At 44.4% G+C, this 16,996-nt stretch overlaps 1 protein-coding gene across 2 annotated transcripts in view; it reads left to right on the top strand.

The window, feature by feature from the left end:
* The first annotated feature begins 14,104 nt into the window (after nucleotides 1–14,104).
* LOC140650763 (nuclear cap-binding protein subunit 1-like) overlaps nucleotides 14,105–16,996 on the top strand; it is a 55,875-nt gene continuing 52,983 nt past the window's right edge. For both annotated transcript variants that reach the window (XM_072859496.1, XM_072859495.1), the window contains exons 1-2: nucleotides 14,105–14,285; nucleotides 16,891–16,976. In XM_072859496.1, coding sequence (XP_072715597.1) covers nucleotides 14,249–14,285; nucleotides 16,891–16,976 — 123 coding nt within the window. In that variant the 5' untranslated portion in view covers nucleotides 14,105–14,248. The remainder of the gene's footprint in view (nucleotides 14,286–16,890; nucleotides 16,977–16,996) is intronic.

The following is a 16,996-nucleotide window of genomic DNA, read 5'->3' as shown; positions in this document are numbered from 1 at the left end:
CCCTACACCTGGGAAGGAACAACCCCAGGCACCAGTATATGCTGGGGGCTGACTAGCCAGAAAGCAGCTTTGCAGAAAAGGACCTGGGGGTCCTGGTGAACAAGTTAAATGTGAGCCAGCAGTGTGCCCTTGCAGCAAAGAAAGCCAAACACATTCTGGGCTTTATTGGCAAGAGCGTAGCCAGCAGGTCAAGGGAAGTGATCCTTCCCCTCTATTCAGTACTTGTAAGGCCACATCTGAAGTGCTGTGTCCAGCATTGGGCTCCTCAGTACAAGGCAGACATTGATATATACTGGAGTGAGTCCAATGGAGGAAAAAGTAAAAGTTCGTAAACTCTCCTTTTTTTCCTGAGTCCCAGCAAAAGCTCCCTGTTCAGCCAGGCTGGTCTTCTTCCCCGCCAGCTCGTCTTTCGGCACATGGGGGCAGCCTGCTCCTGCGCCTTTAAGATTACCATCTTGAAGAATGTCCAGCCTTCCTGGACTCCTTTGCCCTTCAGGACTGTCTCCTAAGGGACCCTCTCAACCAGTGTCCTGAACAGGCCAAAATCTGCCCTCCAGAAGTCCATGGTAGTGGTTTTGCTCACACCCCTCCTTACTTCGCCCCGACTAGTACCTGACTTTCCTGGCACCATCACCTTGGCACTAGAAAATGGGACCCCGGGGCTCTCCATATTCCTTGTCAGACTCTCTGTTGGGATAAGGCTGCAGCAAAACCCTTTCTGTCCCTCGCATGCACACCTCCTTGTTGGGCCACTGGAGTCTAAGCCTTCCACTCTGTGATTAGAGGGCTGGTGCCCTCTGCCATTTCACAACATGAGCTTGAGCAACCCTTCTCACCTGCATGAATCTTATTGGTCTTTCTGGGACTGGTTGTCCCTGGAGTTTTTGAGGAGGGCCACCAGCTTGTGCTTACGTCTTCATGTAGTTGCAGAGGCTTGCCACAGCCTAGTGGATGTTTTCCATGATCTAAGCCCATCAAAGGGTTCCTTGCCCATCAGTAGGCCTTACTGGAGCCAACCTTGGTGGTACAACAACCATCTTTTGTTGCCCTCAGGTGAAGCATGTGGAATGGTACTGTAGTCTATCAGGAGCTGGTGGAAGGCCAGGACTTACGTAAAGCTGATAAGGGGGATTCAGACTGGAAAAGTAAAAATATGCTAAAACGATATTGTAATCAATGGTGGCCACAATATCAATTGGAAGATGGTGAAAGATGGCATGAGGATGGATCCTTGAAATATAATACTATATTGCAATTAATGTTGTTTTGTCGGAGAACTGAAAAATAGGATGAAATACCTTATGTGGATATGTTTTTTGCGTTAAGAAAATATTGGGATATTAGGAAGAAATGTGGCTTAGTGGATTCTAAACATCAGATTGGAATATATGCATTAAAAGAGAAAAAGGGAAAATCTTGTATTGAATCGGAAAATTCAGAAGAGGATATTCAGCTGTTGGTAGCTCCCCCAAAACAGCCAGAATCCGATAGCTCAAGTGATAATGGAATTAAGAGTCCTATCTCTAAAAGAACAAGGGGACAGAAACCGATAATTCAAGCTCCCCTCAGACAGGCTGTAGGGCCTGAAGAAACACCGGTGTATGTACATGTACCTTTTACTACTTCTGATTTATTCAACTGGAAACAGGCAGTTGGATCCTATCAGAACAATCCAGAAGGAATGTATAGTACTGTTAAAACTGTAATGATGACTCATAATCCTAACTGGGGAGATGTACAGGCTCTCCTAGAATATTTGTTTACCACTGAGGAGAGGAGAATGATTTTAGAGAAGGCTAGAGAGGGACTAACTCAAGAACATGGGCGGGTGCCTAATACCAATATGTACCTCCCAAAAGAGGATCCAGAGTGGGATCCAAACACAAGTGAGGGATTACAGATGGTAAAGGAATATCAAAAGGTAATTTTGTATGGGATTCAACATGGAGTGCAAAAGCCCAAGAATTTATCTCTCTGAACTATATGAAGTAACGCAGGGGGAGAAGGAAACCCCGTCAGCCTTCTATGAGAGACTGTGTGAGGTAGCTCGAAAATGGACAGATCTGGATCTGTAAGATGATAGCAATTCCAAGTTATTTAACATGCTGTTTATTGGTCAAGCGGCAGCAGATATAAGAAAGAAATTACAAAAGGTAGAGGGTGTGGATGGCATGACAATCTCACAGTTACTGTCAATCGCATATAAAGTGTATAAAGTTTCCCCAGCCGATCCTCTGGTTCCAGTCAAGCCGGGGAATGAAATAATAGATTTTTTAATTGATAGTGGAGCCACACACTCTGTAGTAACTAGTTGTAGGGGACCCTTAAGTAGAACTAAAATAAGCGTTGTTGGTGCAACAGGGAAAAAGACTTTAAGGCCGTTTTTACAACCTATGGAATGTTCAATTGGAAATACTAAATTAACTCATGAATTCCTTTATATGCCAGAATGCCCCCTACCATTGCTTGGATGAGATTTACTTTGTAAACTGAATGCACAACTAACTTTTTCTGAAGGCTCTGTTCAGTTGCATATTCCTCCAGAGACTGCCTGGAAAGCCCAGATATGTTTGTTAACCGAGAAAGATCCTAATGAAGAAATGAATATTCCAGAGGAAGTACTGAATGCAGTCACACCTCTGGTATGGGCATCGAAGATACCTGGACGAGCGAAGAATGCGACCCCGGTAAAGATTGAACTGAAACCAGGAGCCGAACCGGTAAGAAAGAAACAATACCCCATTAAGCTGGAGGCCTCAAAAGGATTAGAACCTATAATAAGCTCCTTTTTAGAACATGGGTTGTTACGGGAGTGTCAATCGGAATTTAATACTCCCATCCTACCTGTAAAGAAGCCCCATTCTTCTGAATATAGACTGGTACAGGACTTATGAGAAATTAATGCAAGGACAGTAGATGTCCACCCTGTGGTTCCAAACCCATATATCCTCCTTACTACAATCCCTAACAGGAATACTTATTTCACAGTATTAGATTTAAAGGATGCCTTCTTCTGTATACCTGTGGATGAGCAGAGCCAGACCATCTTCGCCTTTGAATGGGAGAATCCAACTACAGGACGAAAGACACAACTCTGCTGGACTGTCCTTCCCCAAGGATTCAAGAACAGCCCTACCTTGTTTGGTAAGGTACTAGCCAAAGAATTGGAACGATGGCAAAATGATCACGATGATGTAACATTGTTGCAATATGTTGATGATTTGCTAATTGGTTCTGACAGTTATGAGGCATGTCTGGAAGCCACCACCAGTTTGCTTAACTTTCTGGGCTTGGCAGGGTATCGGGTTTCTAAGAAAAAGGCTCAGATTGGGAAAAAAAAGGTCCAATATATGGGGTTTGAAATCACCAAAGGACAGAGAATTAAGTACTGAGAGAAAAGAGGCAATTTGTAGAATTGCTGGACCTACATCAAAGCAGCAATCAGGAGGATTTCTGGGGATGGCCGGATGGTGTCGCTTATGGATTCCCAATTTTGGACTAATTGCCAAACCACTGTATGCTGCTGTGAAAGGACCTGAGGGGGTTCTCAAATGGACAGCTGAATGTAGGAAGAGTTTTGATGAAATTAAAAGGAAACTCATGGAGGCTTCTCCTTTGGGACTCCCGAATTTGAGGAAGCCCTTCCAATTATATGTACATGAATGACAGCAAGTGGCATTAGGAGTTTTGACACAAAACTTGGGGAGCTGGAAAAGACCGGTGGGATATTTTTCAAAGCATCTAATAGATGAGGTCAGTAAAGGCTGGCCCGCTTGTTTGAGGGCAGCAGCGGTGACTGCAACCTTAATTGAAGAATCTCAGAAATTGATGTTAGGCCAATCGATTACTGTGTTTGTACCTCATGCTGCGTCTTCTCTCCTTGAAAATAAAGGGCTTCATTGGATCTCCCCAAGCAGGTTAGCTAAATATCAAGCGGTGCTGCTGGAACAAGATGCTGTTGTAATCTCCCTGACCTCTGCTCTAAATCCTGCAACTCTGCTCCCGCTTTCCGAATCCGGTGAATTGCATCATGACTGCTTAACCACCATCGAACAAGTGTATTCTAGTAGGCCTGACCTGCGAGACGAACCCCTACCAAATGCAGAACTGGAGTTATTTACTGATGGAAGCAGCTTTATGTTGGAAGGAAGATGGAAAGCTGGATATGCAGTGGTAACACATACTCGGGCCTTAGAAGCTAAATCTTTGCCTAGTAATACATCTGCTCAAAAGGCAGAATTGGTTGCACTAACACGAGCTTTGGAGCTTAGTCAGGGAAAAAGAGTCAATATTTACACAGATTCTAAGTATGCATTTGGAGTAGTGCATGCACATGGGGCAATTTGGAAAGAAAGAGGACTATTAAGTTCCCACGGGACCCCGATCAAATATGGAACAGAAATAATGGAGCTCTTACAGGCAGTCCTTCAACCAAAGGAGGTTGCTATAATGCATTGTAAAGAAGGGAAACAGTGAAATCATGAAGGGAAACCGAACAGCAGACCGGTTAGCAAAAGCAGCAGCATTACAGAAATCAAAATTTCAAGGAGCTTTAATTCCAGTACCCCATCTGGAATTATCGCCTCCACAATATACTAAGAAGGAAAATCAATTGGCAGAGCAATTAGATTGTTCCAAAAATGATCAGGGTTGGTGGGTGACACCACTGAAGCAATTACTAATTTCTGAAAAGATGATGGAAATTCTACTTGAGAAACTGCACCAAGAAACACACTTGGGAGCAGATGCATTAGTACTAATTGCCAAAAGACACATCATTGGGCCAAGAATGCAAAGCCCAGCGGATATAATAGTTAAAAAGTGCGCTATCTGTTGCGCCAATAACCCAAAAATTGCAAAGAAAATCATGGGAGAAATCGTAAAACAAGGAATATCTCCTGGGGAATACTGGCAAATAGATTTCATGGAATTGCCAAGGTGTAATCTGTATAAATATTTATTGGCAATGGTAGACACCTTTTCTGGTTGGCCCGAAGCTTTCTCTTGTCGCACTAACAAGGCTAGGGAAGTGATTAAAATTGTATTGAAAGAAATTATCCCCAGATTCAGTGTTCCAGAAGGTATATCCTCTGATAACGGACCCCACTTTATTGCAGAAATAGTGCAGGGAGTTTCTAGATTTCTAGACATTGAATGGGATTTGCATACCCCTTGGAGGCCACAGTCCAGCGGCAAAGTAGAAAGAATGAATCAAACTCTAAAAAGACAGAATTCTCAAGTGTGTCAGGAAACTCAAATGAAATGGGTAGATATGCTAGCCATGGCATTAATGAGAGCATGAATTACACCCAGAGCTAGGGAAGGTGTTAGTCCATTTGAGATCCTGTATGGGAAACCATATCCAATTAATCATTTAACCACGAAGGGAGACCAAATGCATATAAAGGCACAGGCTGTAATTAAAGAGTATTTGATCTCTCTCTCGCAGAATTTATCCTCCCTGCATAGGTACCTAAACCAGAAGACTCCCATTCCCTTGGACACTCCAGTCCACCCATTCCAACCAGGAGACACGGTCTACGTACAAACCTGGAAAGATGAGCCCTTGAAAGAAAAGTGGAAAGGACCTTATACAGTGCTATTAAAAGTCTATATAGCAGTAAAAGTGAATGGGATCGACTCCTGGATTCATTATACTAGAGTAAAGAAGGCACGAGACCAGGACAAGTGGACCTCTATGCCAACTGTAGAACTGAAACTCCGACTAACCAGGGACTGTCAATGAATTGTATCAAGGTTTTTCTTTTAGAAAACTACTATTGAAGTTACCCCCTAGGACACTCTTGGAAAGTATTATTAATTTAGCATAGTTATAATGAAAATTGTCTCTCTGACATTGATTAACCTAGCATTTACTTTTTGTAACAGACATCTAGTCTTGAAACTTGTCCAATCCTTTGGAAGAATCCATAATGTCAACAGTATAACGGCCTGTTCACCATTACCTAAATCTGCAGCCGATCCCCTCAAGTGGGGAATTTTAACTTTAGATTTAAACTGAAGCTTTCTTCAGTCTCCAAATTACCTCCTTTCAGAGTCGAATGTGGTTAGCGCATGCAAGTAGAGCAGGATTACAGGATTTAAAACACTAAATTACAGGAAACTTCAAAAATGGCATTGCACAATATGCTAACCTTATTACATGAACGCAGGGTACGTGGGTACCTAAAACTGAAAAACAAAGGTTGTTGCATCCATATCCCCAATATAAGTGAATATTTAGACCAACAAATAGATGAAATAAAACAAGTGGCAAAATCAAGTAGAAATATTCAGGCCTCTCAACAAAATATTACAAAATTTTGGATTCTCCCTAACTGGATGGTTGGCAAGTTTACTTCAAACGATAATTATAATTGTAATCATCATGATAATAATCTGTATTGTTGTCAGTTGTGCCTTAAAATGTGTTAGATGACTAATTGTGCAAGTTACTACTGTAAATAATATACTATTAATGAGAACTAATAATGAGACATATGAGGACTATGAAGAAAAGTCTCATTGTCTCAAAGGGGGGAATTGTAGTCAGGAGCTGGTGGAATGCCAGGGCTTATGTAAAGCTGATAAGGGGGATTCAGGCTGGAAAGCGGAACATCTAAACAAGAATTACTGTCCTTGGGAGAGAAGCACATCCTGGAGAAATATGTAAGCTAATTAAGATGTTTTGGGAACCATCTGAAACTACTAGTAGAAGTGTGATAAGAAGCACCCTCATGCAAACTATCCTCATTATAATACTAAAAGTCACACCCCTTGAGCTGGAGACCCCAGCCCAAGCAGAGACCCCTCACCTTTGAGCATGTGCAGAATATTAAAGTAGCGCTGTAGCTTTAAGTTGAAACAAGAGAAATGTAGACCAATAGAAAACTGCTTTGTATAATTACTTATGCATATGCATAACTGGACTGTATAAATACTGTACCTGTATGACCGAACTTTGCGCTAGCTTTGTGGAGCTACCACCTAGCACCCATCTCTGCGCAGACATGAAATAAAATACCTCTGCCCTGTGTGTATATTGGCGTCTTGCACACCAGGTAAATGACCTCACACTTGTGGGATAACACCTTGAGGAGAGCAACACGCTTCAGCTGGCTTCGACCCACATATTCCTTTTCGGTGACTGGGGATGCCCAGCGTCATGATGGTTAGCATGTAGAGACCAGTAATGGGAATCGCATTTGTATTGTGATCCAGCTGTATGTTGTAGTTACTATATTATCCTTGTGTTGTGATTTCAGTATATTGCTGTATCATTCTTCTAAATCAAAATTCCATGTAATGCCAAATATCTTCAAATAAGTAAATTGGATATGGAACTTTAAACCCTCCTTGTGTGGAATATATAAAAAAACCTGGTCATATAGTATTGGGCTCTGACACCAAGCCTGTTTCCCCACTAGCACTATGGAGACCTTATCTCCTTCCACAGTATGTAGGGGCTTTGGGCAGGGCCAGGTCAGTTAGCAGATCCTCTGGTGTTAACCAGCCAAGTGGTTTCTGCTAAATTTGCATCCCAGTGCTTGTAAGTTCCAGTGCCCATCCCTTTCAGTAGTCTTTAACAGTCCATTGTATTGCTCAATCTTCCTGGAGGCTGGTGCATGATAGGGGATGTGATACATCCAGTCAGTGCCATGCTCCTTGGCCCAGGTGTCTATGAGGTTGTTTTGGAAATGAGTCTGGTTGCTCTGACTCAGTTCTCTGTGGGGTGCTGTGTCACCACAGAACTTGCTTTTCAATGCCCAGGTGTTAAAGGAGAAGCCGCTGCCTGAGCACTCACACACCATTCAGGGAGTCGCACACACACCACCCAAGACTTTAACTGCTAGGACTGGAGTCCCTTCGCAGTGGGCAGCTCCACTGAGCTGATGGGTGCCCCTTTTCGACTCCTCGCTCGCACACACACTCACTCTCAGGCACTTCCTCTCCCCTCTGGCTCGACCCTAGGTTTCCTGAAGCAGAGTCTCTGATACGATGTACGCCAGATGAATTTATTTAGTACAGAGGTGAAAAACAGCTTGAACTGGGTGCCTCCGGAGAGGGACCCAGAACAAAGAAATCCCTGGGCAATTATACCCTTACAATTTAAGTTCCCCTCCCCTCAGGAGACAGTTCGGACCAATAGTAATATTAGGGTCTGGGGTCTTCCCGTTTTTCACTGGGTCCTTTCATTGTCTCTAGGCAGGCCGATTCTTCTCTTATCTCTAAGGTTGTAGCTTCTGCTGAGATTGTAGCTTCCTTATCTTTCTGGTTTGCACCGGTTTCAGGGGCCTTCCTTCATGTATAAGTAAAAGTTCAGTATACGGTCAGTGAATCTGGGTGAAAGTTCACAGCTTGCGGCCTAAGGCTTCAACAAGCTTTGCTACTAATGGTATGTATTGGATTCTTTTTGGGCTAGAAAGTGACTAATACAACACAGGATGATGTTTCAGGCAGTGGCATGGGTTAAAGGGCATGTTCCCAATCATACGGTAGTTACCTCCACCATGGTAAGCACGTGGTGCTTGCCTTGATAGGTTTGCATCAGTGTGATTTAATTGATATGCCAGGCCTCACCCTATTGATATCTGTGAAAAGCAAGATGCTAACTGCAATACAACTTGCTTAGAAGAATGAACACTACCTGAGACTATGAGCTATTACCTCAGGGTCGATGTGACCTGAAGATTCAACCTAAGCCAGCTCTTGCCAGCTGAGAACACCCCATATCAACAATAAAACAACAGAAGATTTGTCTTTCAAAAAACCAACAGGCGTATAACCACAGCCAGAACAGCAACAGTCTTTGATTTGGTTATGTACAGAAAATGAAGTGGTACTTTCTGCAAATAAAACTGTCTGGAAGACAACAGTACTGATAACAGGAAGAGCAAATAGCTTCCCCTCAAAAATAGCATACAGTACCCATAGCACTATGGGAGGGAAAGCTCATCAGAATGGCATACAGCTCTCTCCAGAGGTACCTCCAGCTGCTGTCACTGTCTGAACAGAGTAGTCAACACGTGCTCAGACATAGGCAGGAGTCACCACCTGACTCCCTCTGGTCAGGCACTGATGGCAGCTGGGAGAAGGGTCTTGACTCTGTGCATTTGTTCTAGAAAACAATGGTATCTGGTTCATGGAATCAACCGTGGACCTTACAGGGAGCCTGGGACAACAACAAAAACTCCATGAACCGAAACCAGTACATTTGTACCAGTGCAAACTAAGCCAGAGTCTTAAGACAGAGTGAGGAAGAGAGCACAGGAATACATTGCAAGGATAAAGATATGGTGTGTGTGGTCCTCTTTTGGGCAGGGTGGTTGGAGTAAAGGTGCGTGATAGGAATGATGGGGCTGGAACACGCCTCTTCCTTCACCTCTGTGCTGCCTGCACAGAGCTGGGAGTGACTCTGAAGCAATTTGTACGTGGGAGTCAAAAGGAGAAGCAGGTCCAGGATTTTGGAAGGGGTCAGTGGAACTATGCCAACTGATGATGCAACACGCAGGGGAAGGTGGAGCAAGGAGGAACAAAGTGGGGGTAGACAAAAGGGGTATAAAAGGGGCTGGTTGCATGTAAAATGGGGACAGTCAGTACCCTTGTCTGGCTGAGCCCTGTGCTTGATCACTGCAATCCGTCCTATCTTCTTATTAAATCCTTTCTTAACTATCTCTCTGTGTAATCTCATTCTCTATCCTGTGTGTATGCATGCTGCAAGGACTAAGTGCCAGCTACTGGGGGGACTGGCGTGAGTGGACTGGGTGCCAGCAACTGGAGTCAGACTAGGTGTCTGCATGTAACTCACTAGCAAACTGAGAGTTGGACCAGCTGGCGAGTAGGGGGATCCATGAAGGTGTACCAGGCAGACAGAGGGGCCATGCTGGTACTCAAGGGATCCGCAAATGTGTGTGTGCTTGTGAATCTAGAGATTGTTGTGTGTGTGTGCCTTCACTAGTGAACTGTCTCTGGCAGACAAAGAGGAGGAAGGGGACTTGGCTGTCTGTGTTTGTGCTTTATGTGAGTCCTATATGTAGGTGCTGTTGAAGGCAGTGCCTTGTCTGTGGCAGTCTGTGTGACTGGCCATCTCAGTGTCCTGTGTTTGTGTCTCTGCGATATGTGCTCAGCTTCGCTACTGGTTGAACCTCCAAATGGGAAAGCAGCAGCTATGTCCCTCAGCCTGGGCAGAAACCCCAGGTCCCTGGGTGCACCAGGCTGGGTTCCAGTGGCCGGGCAGGAGGGAGTCCTGGGCCAGAGCTGCTGGAGGTGGTGGCCATTCCTAACATCCCTTAACTTGAGCAAGAAGGATACAATAAAAGAAAAACTGGGAAAAACATTCAGTAGCCACTTTTGTATCTTTTCTTAAGAATGATAGAAAAGAGTTACAAAAGCTTGTGCAAGAAAAAGAAGTTATGACTGGTTAACAGGCAAATCCTGCAGTCATTATAGAGTAAAAACTCCCGCTGGAAGTTTGCCTGAGGACAGACAGTAGAATTGTGCCCAGTAATTCAGGTAGCTAGAATGAAAAATGTCAATGTGCATAATATTGACATTAAATCTAGCTGATTCATTCCATCTACAGCATTGACATAAATGAACAAAATCTCTGAACCAGTGAAACAAATTTTACTGAATCAAAGGAAGTGAGGGGGGGGGAAATCCACAATTGATTGAGAAGTCAAATGCAGTATCTATCTTGGTATGGTGTGTTAAACTTGTCTGGCTGCTAGGTGCCCACAAAGCTGCTCTCTCACTCCCCCTCCTCAGCAGGACAAGGGGAGAAAATAAGATGAAAAAGCTCATGGGTCAAGATAAGGACAGGGAGATCACTCACCAATTACTGTCACAGGCAAAACAGACTCAACTTGGGGAAATTAATTTAATTTATTGCCAATTAATAGCAGAGTAGGATAGTGAAAAATGAGAACAAATCTAAAAACACCTTCCCCCCACCTTCTTCCCAGGCTCAACTTCACTCCCAACTCTTCTACCTCCTCCCACTCTGAGCAGCGCAGGGGGGATGGGGAATGGGGGTTGCAATACTCTGTGCCTGCCGCTCCTTCCCCTGCTCCAGTGTGGGGTCCCTCCCATGGGATACAGTCCTTCACGAACTGCTCCCAACGTGAGTCCTTCCCACAGTCTGCAATTCTTCAAGAACTGCTCCAGCACGGGTCCTTTCCAGGACCTTCAGGAATGGACTGCTCCAGTACGGGTCCCCCACAGGCCTCAGTTCCTGCCAGGAGCCTGCTCCAGCGTGGGCTCTTCACAGGCTGCAGGGTGGATATCTACTCCACCGTGGACCTCCATGGGCTGCAGGAGGACAACCTGCGTCACCATGGTTTTCTCCATGGGTTGCAGGGGAATCTCTGCTCTGGCACCTGGAGCACCTCCTCCCCCTCCTTCTTCACTGACCTTGGTGTCTGCAGGCTGTTTCTCTCACATTTTCTCACTCCTGTCTCTCACAGCTGCTGCACAGTGATTTTTATCCTTTCTTAAATATGTTTTCACAGAGGTGCCACCAGCTTCACTCATTGGCTCATCTTTGGCCAGCGGTTTGGCCAGTCTGTTTTGAGGCTGGCTAGAACTGGCTCTGTCTGACACAGGGGCAGCCCCTGGTCTCTTCTCACAGAGGCCACCCCTGCAGCCCCCCCCCGTAAACCAAATACACTTGGAGAAAAAAGAGCTGGGAAACAAGAGCTGGGAAACTATGAGATAAGAAGCATCAGGACATTTTACCCTGGGAGCTGCAGAGAAGTGTATGTGTATGAGGGGGTACCTTCCTTTCATTTCATCTGAACAAGGAAGAATGGCTTTGTACTTGCAGAACACTGAATTTCTTTTGCTTTAAATAGCATCAGCTCTGGGAAGGAGGTCACAGACCAGATATGCAAGTCTGTTAGCTGAGTTAGAATACTGTGTGAAGTTTTGTTCCAACCTTTGATGATATAGAAAAGTAAAAAATAACCACAAAAAGAAGGAAAAAATGATGTGAAGTTTGGGAAAGTGACAAAGGACATGAAGCATCAGTGGCACAGTTCATCCTGCACCAGGGGATACAGACAAAGCTTAGACAATAATTTCTATGTAGTTAAGCTACAAGTGACTGACAACAACATTCAGCATTCAAGAAAATGGCAGAACAGGAAGCCAAAGCCTGTAGATAAAAAAAAACAACAAAAACACAAACCACACTCTACATTAGAAAAAAGGTCCTGGGAAATGGAACATGAAGAGAAGGGGAAATGAGGCAGATATTACTGGAGATATTCTCCAGCCAAGCTAGAAAATATATCTTACAGTGTCAGTAGTGCAACTGAGTAACTGCAGGGGTAACCACAATGGTTAAGTTTAGCCTAGGGAGACCATTCTCCCACTATCAGCACAGAGAAAGGCCTTCCCTCCTTTGGGAAGGCAATTCAAAGAAGTTTAATTTTCTGCTCAGACTTGCCCTCTAGAGGACTCTTTCCCCACTGACTATACAGGGAGCCTAAGAAACCTGGCCAACTGACCTCCTTGGCTCTAGTCTCTGAGGAATTAAGAGAACAAGGATATTATGCAGTAATGAGCAATGCTATTCCTATGATTTGATCTAAGTTGTCAGCTGTTTTGCTCTTTTCATGCCTGGCAATACAGATTACAATTTCACTCTCCATATAACACGTTATCCTGCACTAAGCAAAGACAAATCTCTGTAAAGAAAGTAACTGCTGCTGCTTAAAACATTACCTTGCCAGTGAGATGCAGGTGTTGGCACTGAGCCTTTTGCCAAAGAGAGAGCTTTCCTGGGTCCTTCGCCTCACAGTAACAGTAACATAGCAGTACTTCTACCTTGTTGCCCATAACATGACAAATTAGAACAGATAGAAAGAGGATTTTAGACTTGGCAGCACAAATAAAATGTTTTTAGCATTAACCCCTCAAAAAGCAGCCAATTTTCTCCAAGGACGTGAAAAATCTTGGTGGAGCTAGCACATCTGTTTTTCATTTAGTTCCAAGAGAGAAATATACACTAAAGTTAGGACATCTCCCACGTTCGTAGTTCTTTGGAAACCTGACAAAATAAATTAACCTGTGCTATACAGTACATCTCTGTCAGTAGCTTACAGCATATTGTGATCAGTTTTCTTTTAACAGACTAGACACAAGAACTCTTGTTTTCTGGACACATTAGTGTCTCATTAAAAGCTAAATTTGAGAGGGAGGAAAATGAGAGGAAAATGGATCTATGAAGATCATGACCTACTTATTCCTACTCCCTCCTGTTGCTGGCTTTCCTTGCTGCGTGTCTGTTCATAGGGATGAGGTGTTGAGTAACATTAGCACAGGTCTGCTTTGACACTGCAGGAAAAATACAGTTTTTTTGGGGGGTGGGGTTGATCTTATAAAGTCCCCATCTTTGCCATTGATTATACCAATGTAAAATGGAGGTAAATGCTTCTGTATCAGCACAGCAGTAATGCTTTGTGCAGGTGTAAGCAGCTGTGAAAGGTACACAAAATTGGGAATGAGTTCAAGGAAACTGGATGAATCGTAGAGGGGATCTAAACCAGTTGAGTAAAGGAAGATCAAAAGCTAAGGTCTTTTCTGTACCTCAAAGTTTCACTTGTCTAAATTTCATTTTTAAAAAAGAGAAATTTGAACTTGTGCTGGATGATGTGAGGTGTGAGCCAGATGCAAACCTACTTATAGCAAGTAACTTTTTCAAATTGTCAAGGGATTTTCTTACTTTGTCAGATCATCAAAGCTAATGTGACTTGTGTCTGGGAGCCTACCAGAAACCTTAGGATGTCACCAGACGTCAGTAAGGTATCCCAGGGGTGGGGCCCACAGAGCACAATTCACGTGTGCAGTGGGCAAAATATAAGCCTTCAAAAGAGACCAGGCACAAGTGAAAGTAAATAAAACTTTTTTATTTAATGGAAAATTCACTAACTTTGTGTCTATTCCTTCCCCCATCTTAGAAATCATCCGAGTTCTTTGTACTATAGAGAAACAGGTAGAATAGCGCTATTTCCCAGAGTCGCCGGGAAGTCACGAAAGAGAAGGCAGGAGCTTTTCCTATTGCTCTTTTACCCCGGAAGAAGATTGAGACGAACAGGAAGTAGGGAGGGGGCAAGCGGAGGAAAATATTCTGATCCCTGTTGTATGGTCTTTACATAGTGCTCTTCCTTCTCTTCTCCTGCTGTGGGTATAGCGTTCCTGCTTTTTCCTCTTTCACACGCAGATTTCTCGCAGGGGCGGTGCTAGTATGTCGCGGCGGCGGCGGCACAGCGACGAGAGTGATGGTAAGCATGGATGGAGTGAGTGAGATAGTTCCAGGGTCTGGACTCCGCATGCCCTGCGCTTGGGGCTGTGTCATCCTTAGGGCTGGGGGAGGGGCAGGTCTCGGCTGAGGTGGGTCCCGCGGCGCTGCCTCGCCTTTGGCTTGGGGTGGTAGCGGCTCACCCTGGTCCTCTGTCAGGACTTGTAGGGCGCTCTGGTGCAAGGAATCGGCTTATGTAACTGGGGCTAAAGACTGTCCTGAGCCGTTGCTTCGGTCTGCCTCAAATACAAGGAGCGCCCTGGGTGAAAGTAAACTGATCAGAGCACTCAGCTCTGCATACGTGTAGTCAGAAAGGGTGTGTTCTCGCATCTTGTAGAGGCTTAATGGAAAACGTTCAGAAAACATTGGGAGTGGAGAACGACCGACTTCAGAAACTGAAGCAAATGCTGTTTCTCTTAATAACGTAAATCTGTGTGAGCAGAGAGTTGGACAGTTTTGCGACTAGCTTTTTCAGCTTTTGATTGCAAAGATAAATTGGTTTTTAATCACACTTTTTTAAAAAATTGCTTTGATGTACAGTATTTTCTACACTTATAAAACCCCTAAAAATATAAACAAGAATTCTTAATATCTTTTTATATATATATGCTGAAGAAGGTGTTATAAAGCACTAACAACATACACAGTAACTGATAACTCTGTAAAGTATGTTTAGTTTATCTCACATATACTGTCTCATACTGTAGCAGAAATGCAGAATTATTTCTAAATAAAATTTGAGACAGCTACAATGTTAACTGTTTCTACTTCATGGATTAGGTCATCAGTAATATGGCTATACTTTTGTTTTTCTTGTTTATTGGGTCAATTTTTAATGCTTTGTCAGGACTTTTTTTCTTAGAAGTATGTTGCTGGAATGGTAAAAGTATCTAGAGAGTTCTTTTAGAATAAGCAGGTGTACTGGGTCTGGCTGGGATGGAATTAACTTTCTTCATAGCAGCCCATATGGTGCTGTACTTTGAATTTGTGACTAAAGCAGTGTTGATAACACACCAATGTTTTAGCTGTTGCTGAGCAGTACTTGCACAGCGTCAGGGCCTTTTCTTTTTCCCACTTTGCCCCTCCAGAAAGTAGGCTGGGGGTGGACAAGATGTTGGGAGGGGACACTTAGGCAGGTGTACTCTTCGCTGGGTAAAAAACTGGCTGGATGGCCGAGCCCAGAGAGTTGTGGTGAATGGAGTTAAATCCAATTGGCAGCCAGTCACAAGTGGTGTTCCCCAGGGCTCAGTTTTGGGGCCAGTCTTGTTTAATATCTTTATCAATGATCTGGACGAGGGGATCAAGTGCACCCTCAGTAAGTTTGCAGATGACACCAAATTGGATGGGAGTGTTGATCTGCTTGAGGGTAGGAAGGCTCTGCAGAGGGATCTGGACAGGGTGGATCGATGGGCCGAGGCCAATTGTATGAGGTTTAACAAGGCCAAGTGCCGGGTCCTGCACTTGGGTCACAACAACCCCATGCAACACTACAGGCTTGGGGAAGAGTGGCTGGAAAGCTGCCTGGCAGAAAAGGACCTGGGAGTGCTGGTTGACAGCCAGCTGAACATGAGCCGGTAGTGTGCCCAGGTGGCCAAGAAAGCCAATGGCATCCTGGCTTGTATCAGGAATAGTGTGGCCAGCAGGACTAGGGAAGTGATCATCATCCCCCTGTACTCGGCACTGGTGAGGCTGCACCTCGAATACTGTGTTCGGTTTTGGGCCCCTCACTACAGGAAGGACATTGAGTTGCTGGAGCGTGTGCAGAGAAGGGCAACAAAGCTGGTGAAGGGTCTGGAGAACAAGTCTTATGAGGAGCGGCTGAGGGAACTGGGGTTGTTCAGTCTGGAGAAGCAGAGGCTGAGGGGAGACCTTATTGCTCTCTACAACTACCTGAAAGGAGGTTGTAGTGAGGTGGGTGTTGGTCTCTTCTCCCAAGTAACTAGCGATAGGACGAGAGGAAATGGCCTCAGGTTGCATCAGGAGAGGTTTAGAAAACCTCTATAATATTAGGAAAAATTTCTTTACTGAAAGGGTGGTCAAGCATTGGAACAGGCTGCCCAGAGAGGTGGTGGAGTCACCATCCCTGGAGGAGTTCAAAAAACGTGTAGACGTGGCACTTCAGGACGTGGTTTAGTAGGCATGGAGGTGTTGGGTTGACGGTTGGACTAGATGATCTTAGAGGTCTTTTCCAACCTTAATGATTCTATGATTCTATGACACAGCTGAGACAGCTGACCCCAACTGACCAAAGGGATATTCCAGACCATATAACGTTATGATCAGCAATAAAACTGGGGGGTAATCTTTCCAAGGTGGTTGTCACTCAGAGACTGGATAGGCATTGGTCTGCTGGTGGGAGGTGGTGAGTGACTGCCTTTGTATCACTTGTTTCCCTCCTGCCCCCCTTCTTCACTTATTAAACTGTCTTTTATCTCAATCCATGAGTTTTCTCACTGTTGCTCTTCCTATTATCTCCCCCATTGTGCTGGGGGTGGAGGGAGTGAGCAAGTGGCTGCATGCATGCTTGGCTGCTGGCCAGGGTCAACCCACCACAGCAGGCAAATAACATATTTAATGTATTGAAACAGGGCAACCTCACAAAAGGAGGAGAACATCTGAGCCATCTGAAATTGAAGAGAGACTTGAATCTTTAATATGCAGAGTGGGAGAGAAGGTATAAATACTATTTCCATA

This window comes from Ciconia boyciana, chromosome 4 (genome assembly GCF_034638445.1).
Source record: "Ciconia boyciana chromosome 4, ASM3463844v1, whole genome shotgun sequence".
Taxonomy (NCBI): domain Eukaryota; kingdom Metazoa; phylum Chordata; class Aves; order Ciconiiformes; family Ciconiidae; genus Ciconia; species Ciconia boyciana.
Note: the sequence above shows the minus strand (reverse complement) of the source record. Positions and strands in the feature narration are given on the sequence as shown.